The 16,001-nt window shown below is 38.5% G+C and overlaps 2 protein-coding genes and 1 long non-coding RNA gene across 6 annotated transcripts in view; 1 reads left to right on the plus strand and 2 right to left on the minus strand.

Moving 5' to 3' along the window:
• LOC101072377 (zinc transporter ZIP11) overlaps positions 1-152 on the minus strand; it is an 83,172-nt gene extending 83,020 nt beyond the window's left edge. For both annotated transcript variants that reach the window (XM_011605302.2, XM_003961373.3), the window contains exon 1: positions 44-152. The gene's annotated coding sequence lies outside the window, so the exon portion shown is untranslated. The remainder of the gene's footprint in view (positions 1-43) is intronic.
• Positions 153-3,885: 3,733 nt separating this feature from the next.
• On the plus strand, positions 3,886-6,038 carry LOC101076931 (somatostatin receptor type 2). 3 transcript variants are annotated; one of them, XM_029851652.1, is made up of 4 exons: positions 3,890-4,053; positions 4,573-4,725; positions 4,856-4,919; positions 5,033-6,038. In XM_029851652.1, coding segments are annotated over exons 1-4 (420 nt in total). In that variant the 5' UTR covers positions 3,890-4,052; the 3' UTR covers positions 5,235-6,038. The 3 variants fall into 3 exon arrangements, with proteins under 3 accessions (XP_029707507.1, XP_029707499.1, XP_029707512.1); XM_029851647.1 differs by having other exon boundaries at positions 3,886-4,053; positions 4,573-4,919; positions 5,033-5,171; XM_029851639.1 differs by having other exon boundaries at positions 3,886-4,053; positions 4,573-6,038.
• Positions 6,039-9,200: 3,162 nt separating this feature from the next.
• On the minus strand, positions 9,201-10,052 carry LOC115246554 (uncharacterized). Its single transcript, XR_003885686.1, has 3 exons — positions 9,989-10,052; positions 9,836-9,901; positions 9,201-9,257 (listed from the first exon to the last, which is right to left on the minus strand). It is a non-coding gene; the product is annotated as an uncharacterized lncRNA (long non-coding RNA).
• Between the last annotated feature and the right edge of the window lie 5,949 nt (positions 10,053-16,001).

Here is a 16,001-nt window from a genome sequence, read left to right on the forward strand (position 1 = left end):
TTTTTATGCATGGTCAATAAGATAATTGCTCATGTTTACTCACTTCTTTCCAGTGGCCCCACGGTCTTCAGTATTTACTTCCTACTTCCCTGTACACGTGTTAATGACAGCAGTAGCCCCGCCTCTGCTCGCAAGCAATTGGTCAATCTGTGCGCCGGCGGTAACAGTAGTCGCAGAGACGCATGGGACATTAATCAATAATCAGCGATACGTTGGTCATCTCAGTAAAATACTAAACGTTATTCAAATTTCATTTCCTCACGCGTGGTCACAGACTATCAGACTACTATTAAATGAGGATTAAAAAACCGGAACGGTAATATTTTAATGATTATAAAGAACCGCACGTTATTCAAACTATGACTTAAACGTATTTCTAAATGCGCAACACTCAAATGCAACACTGTTCCCACACGTATAGTATTTTGGCAGTCTAAAAGGATTCATAATAAAATCAAAATGGAGATTTTGATTTTCAAACTTGACAGCCAAGATGACACCCTAAAGACACACAAGAGCATCTACCACCCCAAAGCACATAAGAATTGCCAGCTAATTTTACTGCATACTTATTATAAGTTAAGACTGTTGAAGAGTTCTTTTTGATATCAAAAATCCTAATCAACAATTAATATGCAGCCATCTTTTCATGTAAATACTATTGTTTATGTTGAACTTTTATAGTCAGAGTTAAAAATGGAAGATAATGTTGCTTAAAATATTAAAATGTGTCTGCATTTATACATACTGTATATGTGTGTATTTTGGTGAATTCTCAAGCAGTGACACTGGAAGGTTTCCCGGATTGCTTATTTCACAAATAATTCAGTAAGTCTTCAAATATTGACCTTTGATCATAATAGCACACAACAGACAATAAATTGCCTGTTAATAATAAACAAAAAATATTCTTAAATATTTAATGCAAACTAGGTGCTCCAGATAAATATTGCAAATATAACATCACCCGAGGTATATAAATCCATATTTGGAGGATATATGTTTTTAAAAGTCACTCTTGCACACTGTGAGGAATTTAACACTGTTGTTTTTCAGTCTCTTTAAGATATGATCTTTTGTGTTGCAATAACATGAGGCTGCTCTCGATTCCCACTAAACCAAATAGCGAGATAATACAATTTTTATTTTTCTGATTCCCATTAGGCTGGATTTTTTTGTTTGTTTGTTTGTTTGTTTGTTTGTTTGTTTGTTTTGGACACAGCCTGCGGACACTTTTTGGGTTTAAGTTGTCACATTAACACTAGGCAGTAAGATATTTTTGTGTGATAAAAGATTTTTTAAAAGGTCCTGGATAGAATTCCTACATGCGGATGGTTAATGTTTTAATTATTTGACTTCCTCTATTTATTGTGCAGGTAACACATTTCTTTTTGATCATTAAATTTGATGTGTTTGTGTCTTGATTTCTTTTTAGGCTCCCTTGTACAATACAATTTAAAATGTGTATGTGCACACTATGTTGATTAATAAAAAAATACATATTCTTGATATTTTAAGGGGTGGATGACTCACCTCAAAATAGAAATACTATGAAATTTTAATAGTAAAGTCCCGGGAGGCACTTTATTCACTGACTGTGGCTCTAGAAATGTTATTTGACAGCATGTCAACATATTGCTGTGATTTGGGGGAATATTTCATGGTTTATGTATATCAGAGGATTTATGCTAATTTGAAGATACTACACCACCATCGTCAGTTTTCTAAAATTGTCACTTTAATACGAAATAATAATTAATAGAGGGGAAAAGCATGGTATGTGTTGCAATAAATGTTGGTAAAACATTGAATTTGAAGCCCCAAATTACACTTGCTGAAAAAACAAGCAAGTACTTACAAAACACACTTTCTTGTGCAGTTGAACAAGATTTCAAGGGTTGAAATAGAGTGAAATAAAAATAATTTTCTCAGCAACATCACAAAAACAATGCAATTACGGTAAAATACAGTCAGACCTAAAAAGAAACATCTGAGGCTTCACTCCACATGCGCGAAGAAGCTGTCAACTGAATTCGACAGTGTGAAAAGGCATCATCTGCTCCATTCCATGTGACTCGGCCTGTGAAACTGTAAACAGATCGGCAGTAAGTGTCCATGGATGTCAGAGCATCTGTTTGAACATTGCAGTGAAATACTCCTATAAAATATGAGCCTGTCAAACGTCTCCAAATTTAGCACCATGAAACATTGCTTTCAGTGATGTTTTTACATGGAGGACCGGTGTTGCAGCAGAGAGCTGGTCTTGTACAGAGCGTAATTCTCAAGGGATATTTAAGCCACAACCTAATCGTGAGCTTCGACTACAAAGGCATTTTTCTAAATAACTGGAACCAGTTGAAGTAAGAATGAAGGTATGTGCTGGATTCTCTGAGGAATTCTGACAAATGAGATAAGGCATCAAGTCTTTTAACCTATTTAACACCTCTAGATAGCTCAAAGCAGAACTGAGCTTGCAGGGCTGGAAGTGGAGGTATCTGGAGGTATTCAGGGGGGTGCTCCTGAAGTATGTAAGTTATGCATGTCAAAATGGCATAAGGACACAGGTCATCATTTATCAAGGGTCTCTAATGTTCCACAGCCTACACAACAGCTCATCAAGTCCATGTCTCTCCCTTCCTTCTTTCCATCTCTTTGGGCAGTCAACTGCCACACTATTCAAGTTTGTTTTATTTTTTACAATAAAACCAATATCGTACTGTTAAAAAAGCCTCTTTAAATGTGGATAAAAAGGAAACCTTTAAACTCTCCACTGATAAATTTAACCCATTGCTGCTTTCTTCGATGTTAGGGAGCTCCAGGTGAGCTTATGTATATTTGCTTACTGTATATAAATGTATTGAGTAAAACATTGGGAACCACTTTATACAACCCGAGGAGCTAATGTTTATGTCAATGTTCTCACTTAAATAATCTATTAGTTATACTATAAAACTTCACACAGATGCACACAGATGTCAGATGTCCTTTTTTTTTTTTAGCTCAAACAGGACATCCAGTGACAAATTTCATAAAAAGAGTGGGAAACTTTCCTGACATATTATAATATTGACTTATAGACTAATACTAACATACATTGCCATATTACAGTACAAATTATTTCAGAAAACAAAATAGTGGCCACCAAAGCACCGACAATTTCCATTTACATTTCCACACTCATATACTGAATAGTTATAAAGCATATCTCTAGGTTAAAACAAACTGTTCGCACAAATGTCCTATTAAAATGATTGTTTTATTTCAGATTTTTGATTTAGGAAAAACATTGTTGACATATGAACTCTTGTAATAGAGCAGAATTTAAGTGCAAGTTAAGGATCTTAATGCATACCATTCTTTTGTGCCCTCTGGGATTTTCTTTCAGGTAAATGTCAAGTAAGAAAAACAAAGCCAGAGTACAACTGGCGGAGTCAGATAAGCAAACATAGCATCCAGTGTCACATGTTCAAAAATAAAACCTTTAAAAAAAATAAAGCAGCCCTTTACTCTGTCTGGTTTGTAAGGTGGGTGGCCCAAACAACAAGATTTGGTTTTATATGTGTGTGTGTGTGTGTGTGTGTGCGCGCGCGCGCGTGCGAAAAGGGTATTGATGACACCTACCTCCTCAATGAATTGTGAGAGAGTAAAGGAGGATGAGGAAAAAGGAGGGTAACAGAAAGAAGAAAAAGTGGGGAGAAAGGTTATGAAGACAGAAGTATTGAAGCAGTTGGGGCCAGGATTTACCTTGGAAACAGAAGACAAAGTGTGTGTTTTTTGGGGGGGGTGGGCTGAGCCAAGCTGAAGTTTATCACAAACTCAGGAGACTGATGAACAAGGGAAGGGCGGGTTGAGGGGGGTCCACTCCTTACACAGTATGTGCAAAGATATAAAAGGGCTCCCATGGAGAGGGAGTGCTCAGGCAGCAGTCTGATCAGCCATCCCGGCCCCTTCCACTGCTGTGCACCCTGGAGTGTATTTGTATTACAGCTTACATATGGAAGGAACGTGGTGGTTTTACCTTGAAGGGGAAAAAACTTTTTTTGAGAGCTTGAAGTAAGTGATGCTTCATTGGATGTGTTGACTTGCAGTTTGCAGCAGAACTCAACAAAAGTGACTGATTTTCAGCTTTCAGGAGTCTACTCATGCTAAAAGGATTGTATTTTAGTTCTATTTTTAAATACGTTTTTTTCTGTTTTATTGACGCAAACATGGACATCTCACTGTTATCAGATACAGATTTCAATCAGACTTATGTGAATGAGCATTTTTACCTTAAGGAAAACATTGATGGCTTTGGGGTCACCATGGTTATACTTTACTTTTTTGTTTGTGTCCTTGGACTGGCTGGGAACTCCCTCGTTGTCATCACCATGTTGAAATTGGATAAAATGTCTTCCTCCACAACAGTTTACATTTTCAATCTGGCACTGGCTGATGGACTGTTCATGGTTGGTCTTCCCTTCATTGCCAGCCAGAACTTCATGAATCAGTGGATGTTTGGAGATGTGGTTTGCAAAGTGGTCATGGTGCTGGATGGCATCAACCAGTTCACCAGTGTGTTCTGCCTAACAGTGATGAGCATAGACCGCTACATGGCACTGGCTGACCCTCTTCGGTTCACCCGTTGGAGAACTCCACGCTGTGCCAAGATCATCTCTGCTTTCCTGTGGCTGTTCTCACTCCTCACCATCCTTCCCATGGCTCTTCATTTCTCAGCTGACTACGGTCTGTGTATACCAGACATTGATTCAGACACCTGGTGGCTTGGTGTCTTATCATACACCTTTATCATGGGGTTTGCGTTGCCCTTTACAGTCATGACAGCTACCTATACAGCAATGCTTCTCACCATTAGGTCCCAGCGGATTAAAACACCGACACCAGTGCAACAGAAAAAGAGCCAACAGATGGAGCAACAGGTAACCAAGATGGTTGTGGCAGTGGTGGTTGTATTTGGACTTTGCTGGATCCCATTTTACACCTTCAACTTCTGCTCACTGTATCAAAGTAATCTGGGTCTGACCTTTTCCAGAGCCTTCGAGTTTGTGGTCTTGCTGTCATACTCATGGAGCTGCGCAAACCCGATCCTGTACGCCTGCCTCTCCCATACTTTTAAGAAACACTTCTACACACTCCTCTGCCCCGCTGCCAAATCATCTCCCAGCATGCAGTGTGACACTGAACAGCATGAAATAAATGACACTACTGCATGGCAGGTGACAATCCTGGCATAGAAAGACTAAAAACAAGTTTTTTTAATGTTTACTGTCTGTGAACACAATAACTCAAAAAAATAAATGGGTTTTAATATAATGTTTTTTGATAAATTTTGATAATGGGCCAAGCAACATGATTACATTTTGATGATGTTTTTGATTGCGAAGGCAAAGAGGCTTTGACGTAAAGCAAACCACTATGTTATGTAACCTTTTATTACTATACAATACAATACAATACAATACAATACTATACTATACTATACTATACTATACTATACTATACTATACTATACTATACTATACTATGCCCTCCTATCAACCCATTGACCTGACCCGCTAAACTGCAGAGTCTGTAAACACCATTTCAACACTAATGAGATGTAGCACACAGGAAGTGTGGACAGGAGGAGGTGAAAATGGACATACGTGGTTGGCATGACTGTGACTAAGAACACACAGAGGCAGTTCCTTCATTCCTACCATTGGATTATGTCCTGGTGACTGTAAATGTGTCAGATGTGTGTATTAAATTTTTTGTGAGTTTATTCCATTTATATATCTTGTAAATGAATAGAAACGTGAAAAGCAATCACATGACTTGAGTGTGAATAAAAGCAACAACCATTTATACAACCACACAAAATAATATACAATTAATATTTTTCGTTAAAAATGTTTTGTTAAGTATTTCACACATAGTGCTGCTATGATGTGTCTTCATGGACACTGAATGATGTTACATTGCACAATAAATATGCATTGCATCAAGTTCCTAATGATATCAATTTGTTCCATTAAACCACCTTTAATTTCAACCCTCAATGAGTGCCCTCGTTTCAACCTTCTTTTCTGCTGTTCAGAGTTACTCAACTTCCTGTGTTTATTAAACAGAATGAGAGGACATTTATGCCCTGCACATATTTTTTTTTCCCTTTCCTCCATTTAAGGCTATGGACATGCAGGGCAGTAGGGGAAATTTACCAAGTCATTCTAGGAGGAAATATAAGAGAACACCCTGTCAGACCAAGTCTGACATTTACTTGTCTGGGTTGTCGTTTTTCTGAATAAGTTAATTCAAATCCTCTTTACTTAAAGCATTTCTTTCTGATCAAGCTGGTACTTCTGTGTCTGTGTAAACACAATGTAACTGCAATGTAATTCTCAATTTCTCAATCCCAGCAAGTCCATTTGTGTTTCTTCCATCTCTGCTCATGAGGTCAAATGTGTTAAATGTGAACTGATGATAAGCGATGCATTCTAAGGCGACAACACAAATAACACAAAGTCAAAACGATAACATTGAATATTTTTAAACTGCATTGTAGGACAAGTAAAATAACGTTCTAGCAAGCTATCACAGTACACATAATGATGGTGTTTGTACCATGAAAGAAAAAGATTTTTTGTGGATCATATATGTTCATACTTTTAAATTTCAAATGTATACTTTCAACAAGGGTTAAACTGTATTATCAAATGTATTCATATGGACTGAAGCAGGGCCAGGTCAGTTTTCTATATTATTAAAAAAAAACAAAAAAAAACAAAAAAACAACAATAATCCCAACTCAAGAAATGTTGTTAATAGCTCAATTAACCAACCACTCAATTTTCTGTAAATATTGCATAATCAAGCCAAATCCTGAAGAATACACTAACCAAAATGCCTCAAATTTGCAAATCTGTCTGCAGAGTGTGTATCTGTGTTGGTTCTAATTAAAATGTTGGCAGCCAGAAGTTATTTTCATTGGAGGTCTTCAGTCTGACTGATCCAACCTTCACTGCCTGTGTGTAATTAAGACCAGATGCAAACTGCCTGAGAAGTTTTTCTGTAAAGAATATTGATGGGACCCTTGAGACCGAGTGTGCATTTGTGTGCGTATGTCTGTATAATGTGGCCATAAGATGATTAGAAGAACAGATCAAGTAAGGTCAATAGGTAATCGACGTAGCCTAGTCACTGTCAGGCATTTTTTTGCCCCATCTTTTTACGTCTCTTCTTCAGTCTGCACTTATCGCCCTCATTCTCATCATTCCTTTGCCTCATTTTCCAAAAATGACTTGTCCAGAGTTAAAATAGATAAAACCAGAGATATAGTTCACAAACACCTATCTCTGTTCAGTTTTACCAATCATACACTGTCAGATCTGCAGTTGGGGTTCAGAACTGGCCACAGATACGTTTCCACTAGATCCTCGATGACATTGTCACCTCCAGGGACAATATGTCTGTAAAGCTACCTTGTTTGATCTAGCTTCGATTCAGTATACCTCAACATCCTCTTACATTGGCTCTCTTGGCCTGTCCAAGAGTTGCATCAATTGGTTATATAGCAAGTGAAGTTAGAAAATGTGGTGTCAGATCCACTTAAAATCTGTAAAGGTGTTCATCTTGGGCCCATCCTTGTTCTCTATCTACTGGTACATAAAAGATTTGGCCAAGGCTATTGGTACCTGCTAGATACACCTTTATGCTGATGATACCATCATCTAATCATATGGCCCTTAATTCTACTCTGCCACATTCAGCCTCCAACTCAGCCTCACTTCCATCAAGAAGTATTTTGAGGGCCAAACTATAGACCATATATTTGATTATTGTGACATGATCTTTAAAATTGCTTCCAATTTTACCCTTACTGTATTGGATTCTATCCACCATTTAATCATCCATTTTACCTCTGATGTGCTTTTTTCAACCCACCGTTATGATCTGTTTATGGGAATCACATTACTAGCTTCTTGGGCTAAGGGAATTCAAATGGACTTCTGTTTTTCAGATGTTTCACATCTTATCCAAGAGGTTTATTCAGGTCTAAAGTAACTGGTGAGAGTTTTCAAGTTATATACTGTGATTTACTGAATGTTCCCATTAGTGGTGATTGGTGGTAATTTACATTTTTAAAGGGGTGGACATCACTGGTTTCTACTTATCTAAAAGACTGTACAAGGGAAAACCTCAGTATCTTTCCAACCTCTTGCATCTTTCTCATAATAACTATCACCCGAGATCCAGTGTCATCATTACTCTGAGCATTTCAAACGCTCTTACTGTCTGGCCAAAATTACTTTAGTTTTGCTGCAACAAGTAACTGAAACTCAAATGGTAATACAATTAAAGATGATTGGACAGTGTCATATTGCCTCAGATGTCATCAATTTTGATATGCAAGGAAAATGTAAAGAAGTGATCAACAGAAAAAAACAAAAAACGAATTACTGGACAGCTGAAGTGCAAGTAAATTTGTTAGTCTAATATCACAGCCCTTTATATCCGACTAATACACCAGATAATTTGATTAGAAATTGACTCTCCCTGTCATGTTAACCTTAATTGGAGTTAAACTATACAATGCATGTGCCTGCTCCACAAACCCCCACGCTGGTGTATGACTCCAGAACAATTTTTTCCTCAAATGTTGAAGACACAGGTCTGTCTTTCTATCTGATTTATAGATAAATTTTACTTCACATGGGGGATATTTTGCAAGCCTTTTTTGCTTCCATGTCTATTTCACAGAGATTCAATTTTACTACCGGTACTCTTAATGTTTTGAATGTCAAACATGCAAATAAACAAAGAAATTAAATAAATAAAATAAAATTATTTTATTTAGATTTATTTTTAATTTTTAATTTAGGTATAAAATTTCTCAAAAGGACCATGACCACAAAAGATAGCATGCATAATGAGTAACTCATCCATTACTCGCAAAATCAAAGCACTGTACAATTATCCATTAATAATATTGTTATCATGGATCGTCTGACTTCTGCCCGACTCCATTTGTTTATTACATGAAACAATAGGCCAGCCGGAAAGAGGGCCATACTAACCTGCTGAATAGACACATATCACTACCAATTTTTGAGGAGGACATCAGCTATTCGATTTTCTCCATTCCACGTAAACCAGGACAAGGACCAAATTCCACCAAGACGTCAGTTTCAAATTTTGAGCATTGCTCAATCCATCTGCTAATATAAACTTCCTGTACACGTCAGCAGCACATCTCTGTTCCTTTTCTCCTCTGGTCACTAAGAAGGACAGAAAAACAGCAAGACCATGCAAATCTCTATTCACTCAAACAACAATCACAATCTGTCAGCCACTTTCTGTCTGTCATAAACTGCCAGTCGATATTTAACCAAGCTGACTACATTCTACATACACTAACCACCTCTGTTTAGATATCTTTGATCTCATAGAGACATGGCTTAAACCTCACAACACTGCCAACTGAGCTGCCAATTGCACATTCTCCTACACTTCATGACCTTTGAGGCATGGTGGTAGGGCTGCTATGTTAATCTAAATCAAGGACATTCACTCCTCTTCTTGACTTGTGCAAATTTCTTAGACATATACCATTCAAGTGACTATAGTGCAATAGAGATTGAAACACTGCTATCATCTATCCTTGAGCACGAGTGTCCCTTGCTTGTGCTGTGTAATTCTAACATCCACTTAAACAACCTGAGCATAGCCGACATACACTATCCAGGAATAATCTCAGGGTTGAGCAGATTGAATCATCCCTGGATGATGTATGTGTCCTCTATCTACTAGGCCTGCTTGGTCTTTCCAGCCACACCTATGACTGGATAATACTCACCAAAGGCTGCGTACCACTCTCGCAGTGGCAGAAAGCTGGAACAAAAGGGTCGTGTCCCACCTCAAACTGTCAGAAAAGGGATTATGGATTGATGCTGCAAGATCTAGATAATAGGTCAGAGTGAAGTTAAACCTGATAAAGAACAATGCCCACCTTGCCTGCCTGGAGTTCGTCCTCTTAGCTCCACAGATGCATACAAAGTTTTTATGGTCAGTCCAGACTATGACTGGTTGCTATGTCAAGCCCTATTTGACCTCCATGATGTGGGGAATCCACATCATAATTCTGCTCAGCAGAGGACAGTTTTCGGGAGTAGAAGTGGCATGGGTGAACCTTGTTATTGCCGGCAAGCTTCTGGAAGAAAATGGCCCTGACCCCCACATCAGAGGCATCTACTTCCACAGTAAACTGGATCTTGGTGTCAGGCATCTGTAGGATCGGCAATTAAGAGAATCTGGACAGCAGAGAAAAATGGGTTCCCTCAGGCTCAGGGGACCTGGGGGTTTGAAGAGCTGATGGCATGCAGAGCAGCTACAACCTGGCTGTGTTTCCTAATTATAGGGTGGTAGAGGTTGGCAAATCCCAGAAATCACTGGAATTGTTTCAAGTCAACAGGGACAAGCCAGTTCAGAACAGCATTGACCTTTTCTGCATCCATCTCCATCTGCTCAGGTGAAATAATAAACCCAACAAACCACACTGTGGCCTGGTGAAATTCTTACTTTCTTGCCATACCAAACAATTGATACTGGAGCAATCACTGCTTCCTCTGGTGGACGTCACAAGGTACTTGTAGTGGCCGCAAGAGGTGTTAAAAGGTTATTTTCCATTTGTCCCTTTCACTGATCCAAAAAAGGTGATTCTTATTTCCCACAAAGAAAAATCCAGCACCGACAGTAGAATGGGAAGGACGGATGATCCTGTAGACAGCGCACCCTGGATGTTTTCATCCATCACTTCCCTCTCAGGACTGCAGAGAGAGTACTCATGACCTTTGGGAGGTGCCTCCCAGGAAACAGCTCTATGGCACACTCATATGAGCGATGTGGTGGCAGAGACATGGCTGCGGACATATCAAAAACCTCTTTCCTTTCTGGGTAAAAATAAGGAACCCTGAACAGGTCTGCAAACTCAGAGGCATCAGGTGTCTTGGTGGAGCAGACAGAGGAGGTTGACACAGTGACAGACATTTTTGACTCCACCCCAAAATTTTCCTCATGGCAGTCCAATCCAGAATTGTGTTTACACAACCACAGATAGCCCAAAGTAAGAGAGTACTGATGTGAATAAATAATTAAGAAGAGATTTTCTCATTTTGATTACCAGATATGAGCAGGGACAATGGTGGCGTCTGATAGATGACCTGGCAGAGCAGATGGCCATTGAGAGCACAGATCTGGCGTGCCCCTGATATGGTCATTAAATCTAATTGAAGATGGCAGGACAAGTTTCAGTTCATAAAACTCCCATCTGTGCCAAAGTCAATAAGGGCTGAAAACGAATTCTCAGGAGAAGTAATAAGCTGAATCAGGGTCAAAAAGCGTGTAGGTGTGGAAGTAGTTGAGGTGTGGCTCGCCAATAGGCCTCCATTTACTGGCGAGCCGGCCTTTTACTAGGCATTGAATAATGAAGACGCCTGGCGCCTGCCACAACTGGCATCAGTGCTGACAACCAACAACCGAAGTGGGTAAAACATCACCCACACTGAGCATTGTTTTACTCATGCGCAATACCACCGGACCTCCTGAGCTCTGTCAGAGCAGAGACGGCTTTCTTCAAAAAGTTCTTGAAGACACATTTCTTCTGAGAGCACCTACTCTCCGAACAGCACTTATATGTCTTATATTTCGAACCCTAACCCTCACCTCCTCTCTCCTTCTCTCCTATTTACGTACATTCCTTTTCACTTACTTTTCCACAGCTCTGTACTGTTAGTTGGTAGTTGCACTTGTACTAGTTTTTGACTGTTAGGTAGTATTTTATTCACATACAGTAGGTTCACATTGCATGGTGGCTCTATTGCATATTTCACTACAAGTCACCTTGGACAAACATGTCTGCTAAATGAATAAAATGTTAATGTAATAACTTAGTCCATTTATCCCCACTGTCCCACTATAACCACTCTAATTATCCTCCATGCTCTAATATTCCCAGGCAGTGTATCTCCTCTGTTGCAAAACCAGTTTATCACCTTCATTCCATAATAATTGATGTTCAACTATAACCACCTTCAGGGAAACTCAGTAAAACAAAAGGAGTAATTACTGTGAATCATCTATGTTTCTCTTCCTTAAGGGTTTTAAATTTAATTTCTCTTTTCACCAGTCTTTTAAAAATGTAAATCATACACTTACAATCATACAGTAAAATGTGTAAAAGAATCTAAATTACACACTGTTAAGAAGGACTCATTAAATATAAAACTTTGACCATTCTTTCCAACTTTTTTGATATTGGCAAAAGACTGAATATCAGTTTTTTTAAAGCAGCATCGACTGTGTCATAAAAAGATCTCTCAGTAAAATACTAAACATGAAGGATAACAGCAAGCTTATTTTGATTAAACTGAATTGGCTCATTTGTAAACTTTCCTTCTTGCATATGATTCATCTAATAACCCTAAAAGCATGAGTCTTTATGATTTTAAACTCTTAGAGGGCATGGTAAGTGGATAATGTCTTCTCATAGTCTAAAAGTACATTCTCCACTTCATTCTACATTTCTACCCATCCATCTCAGCTGGTGATGACATATTCTCATTGGAAGTAGTCCAGGTTCGTGTAAAGGGCCAAAACCCAAACAGGGTTTATCAATGAGGTTTTCTTTTTTTAGGTGGAATGAGGATCTATTGGACCTTCTCTCAGGCGAAGGTACATTTATGTTAAAATTAAGTCTTTTGAAACTACATAACCTCTTCATCATGGTTTTTTACTATCAACCGTGCACAGTCATGTCCACCCATGCAGTGGGAAGCTTATAAAACAATTTCCTGTATTTCACCATAAAAAGGATCTTATCTGAGTGATAATCCTTAAAGAGCATAACATAATTGTTTTAAAAAGGCCCAAAACACTGGCTTCCATTGATACAGAATCATATTAAATTGGTTTCTTTTAAAGCTCTGCATAAGGAGGTAACCAGGCAGAGCAGGCACAATGTATCTTATATGTATAATCTGGGCATTAAATAGTGCCGGTTGTGCCTCTTCTCTCACCCAGTAAGCATTTTGCTGCAACATCTGCAAACTGCAGCACGCTCTCCTTGGAAAGGCATGTCTAATGAGTGTCACGACGCTTTGTTGTCTGAAGGAAACATGTCAGGGTGTAAAATTGATTCTGAGAAAACGATTATGTGCATCTTAAAAGATTAGGGGAAAGACACCGCAAAAAAACGAGAATGACCTCTTTTTTCTGCATTCTTTCAGAGGGCAACTAAGAGGGTAAATAGCTTTAAAAAAACAAAAAACAGACACCCGCTTATTTAGAACAGTCAGACGGACCCTCTCTGAGCCTCAATAGAAGTCAGCGGAGAAAGATCAGGCTTCTGTCTTGCTGTCCCTGGAGGGTTATTTCATGCAGGGACATACCCAGCACATGCTGCAGAGATTACAGTACATCACTCATCCCTCTTGGGAGAGCTCCAGTGTCTGGTGGAAGGGACTGGAGAGACATGTGTTACCTTAGTCAGAATTAATTTATTGCTCGATATCTTTTTCCAGATGAAAATATTTGAACCATATTCAGTGTCAAATATTAATTTATTTTAAAAAAAACAAAAAAAAAACTGTATGTCACCCATCTGAGAGTAATCATGGTCAGAGTTCTTTTATGGCTCTACGATAGTGTTAAATAAGCTCTTTGTGTGCAGCAATGTGTAATTACAGCTCAAGGGTATATTTTATATTTGTATTTTCTTTTTTCCTCTACCTTATGTACAGCCTCTGTTATTGGGGCAAATAATGTCTCCCACCCATGTGTTCTATAAGCTAATGAAAACAATATTCACTTTTATGCCTGTTACCCCTGAAAATTAAGAAACCATTTATTCAGCTTTTCAGGGCTCATTATCCACAATAACAACATTAAGCTGTTAAATTATAATTTAAACAGACTAATCCCTAACCCTTTCCCACCACAGCCCAATTGTTGTGCACATTTGTTCTGGATTAGACACTGGTGCAGGGAGAATCTGGTGTTAGATAGCAGATTTACATCCCTCTGCTGTGAGCGCATTGTAGCATCTATAGCTGTGACACTCACAAGGATTAACATCTGCCGAATTGTCTCTGTAGTACCTGGGAGGTTCGAGCCTAACCCACACAGTATTTCATTGGTCGTGATATCATCGTCTGTTATCTGCTTGAGTGGAGATTTCTTATGCAATCGACGGAGCTGGATTAGACCTAAGTTCACATTGTGCCAACACATTTTCAAGGATTCATTTCCAAAATCTAAAATCAGTATGTGTTGATAATTTCACTATGTGAAGAAACTGTCAAGAAAATTAGGCTTGTTTTTCTGGGTTTCTGAAATATTATCCATGTTGTCTCACTGATTGGCTTGCCATGATATTCTTATATGGTCCCACAGTTTATAAATTGAACTAATTCTTATGAGTGAAGGCACATTGTATATAGTGCATACACATGCACTGTATGTTAGACATCAGTTATACCTGCCGTTGATCATCTACTGATTACAACTGGTTGATATTAAATAAACCAAATGACATTTTGGTTGTAAAACAATAGAATATGTATGTCCATTGTTCACTGGCATCAGTACAATCAATAAGAAAACGTACACTCTGTAAACAGCAGAAAAGCTTGCGGAATTTATTTTAAATAAATATGGTTTCTACCAGTTTAGTTCCATAGATGTTCACTGGAATAGACTTGATTATCGTGGAATCACAGATTTCAGTTCCGTAGGTGGTTGAGTAGGAGGGAAGGATTAATAGCTGTATTTAAGAATTAAACACTAATATTCACTCAAGGCAAAATCCTCACAGCAATGAAAAGCTTAAATATATAAAGATAAATGAATTCAAACATCAAGGAAGAAATGAACTAAAGGTGCAAGTGAGTAAAATGTCAACAAGCATTGCATTCAGCTGTGAATTACGTCACTATAGTGCTGCATTTCAGAGAGGAATAGATATATTACTCATACAGTCGTATAGGTAATATACTGTATACTGGTTGTTGCCCAGATTTCATGTGAGGTAAGGCAGGTTTAAAATGGCATTTTATTAATGATATCTGATTGTCCTCCCACGCACTTTGATTGAAGTCATAACATCCCCCCGGAAAGACCCAGGACACGTTGGAGAGACTATGTCTCTTGACTAGTCTGGGAACGCCTGGGGATCCCCCCAGTTTCACTAAATGCAAGTCCGATAAAGGTAAGATTTAATGTTGGAAAAATAAAACTATAAAGTCACAACTGAAATTTACAGTCACAATCCTACATCTGTCAAATCCATAGTAACTAGTAACAATATTCTGTGGTACATGGCTTTCAAGAAATGCAGCCACAATAGAAGCGGCTTGTTCTACCCAAAAATGTGATCCTTTGTCATCGCAAACGCAAATTTCCAGATTGCGTCTTTCTTTTCAAAAGATGCAAGACTCAAAGACTCAACCAACATAAACCAATGATGAAATTTATTTAATAATAAATAATTTCCTCAGATGTCAACAGAGAGAGGAGGGCCCGAGTCGTCTTCTGTGGTGTGACATCCAGGCAAATGGTCATCGAGTCGCACTGAGGTCTCGGTGGTCACCCAACATGCTCCAGGCGTTTTTCTGTTCCGGCTGTATAAAATCAACCTGAAAACAATCCAGCAGTGTCACTGCGATGTTCAGCCAGGCAAAAAAACACCAAAAAAAACAGTCCTCAGTATTTTCAGGCATAACAACAGGCATTCACGCATGCATGAACATAACTTTGATCCTGCACCGGGATATCTCTTGAATATCTTATAGGGTTTTTTTGAGTCAATTTGTCCTCAATACTGCACTTTAATGTAATCTATTTCATTTTATGATGGCAGATGCACAAAGCAACTGAATCAGAGTAAAACCTTGTTCATTATGCAGGCTGTAGGTTCTGACTTGGTGTCCAGTCTGGAGAATAGGGTTTGTGAATGTTGCTCTCCTCTG

This window comes from Takifugu rubripes, chromosome 1 (assembly GCF_901000725.2).
Source record: "Takifugu rubripes chromosome 1, fTakRub1.2, whole genome shotgun sequence".
Classification (NCBI taxonomy): Eukaryota; Metazoa; Chordata; class Actinopteri; order Tetraodontiformes; family Tetraodontidae; genus Takifugu; species Takifugu rubripes.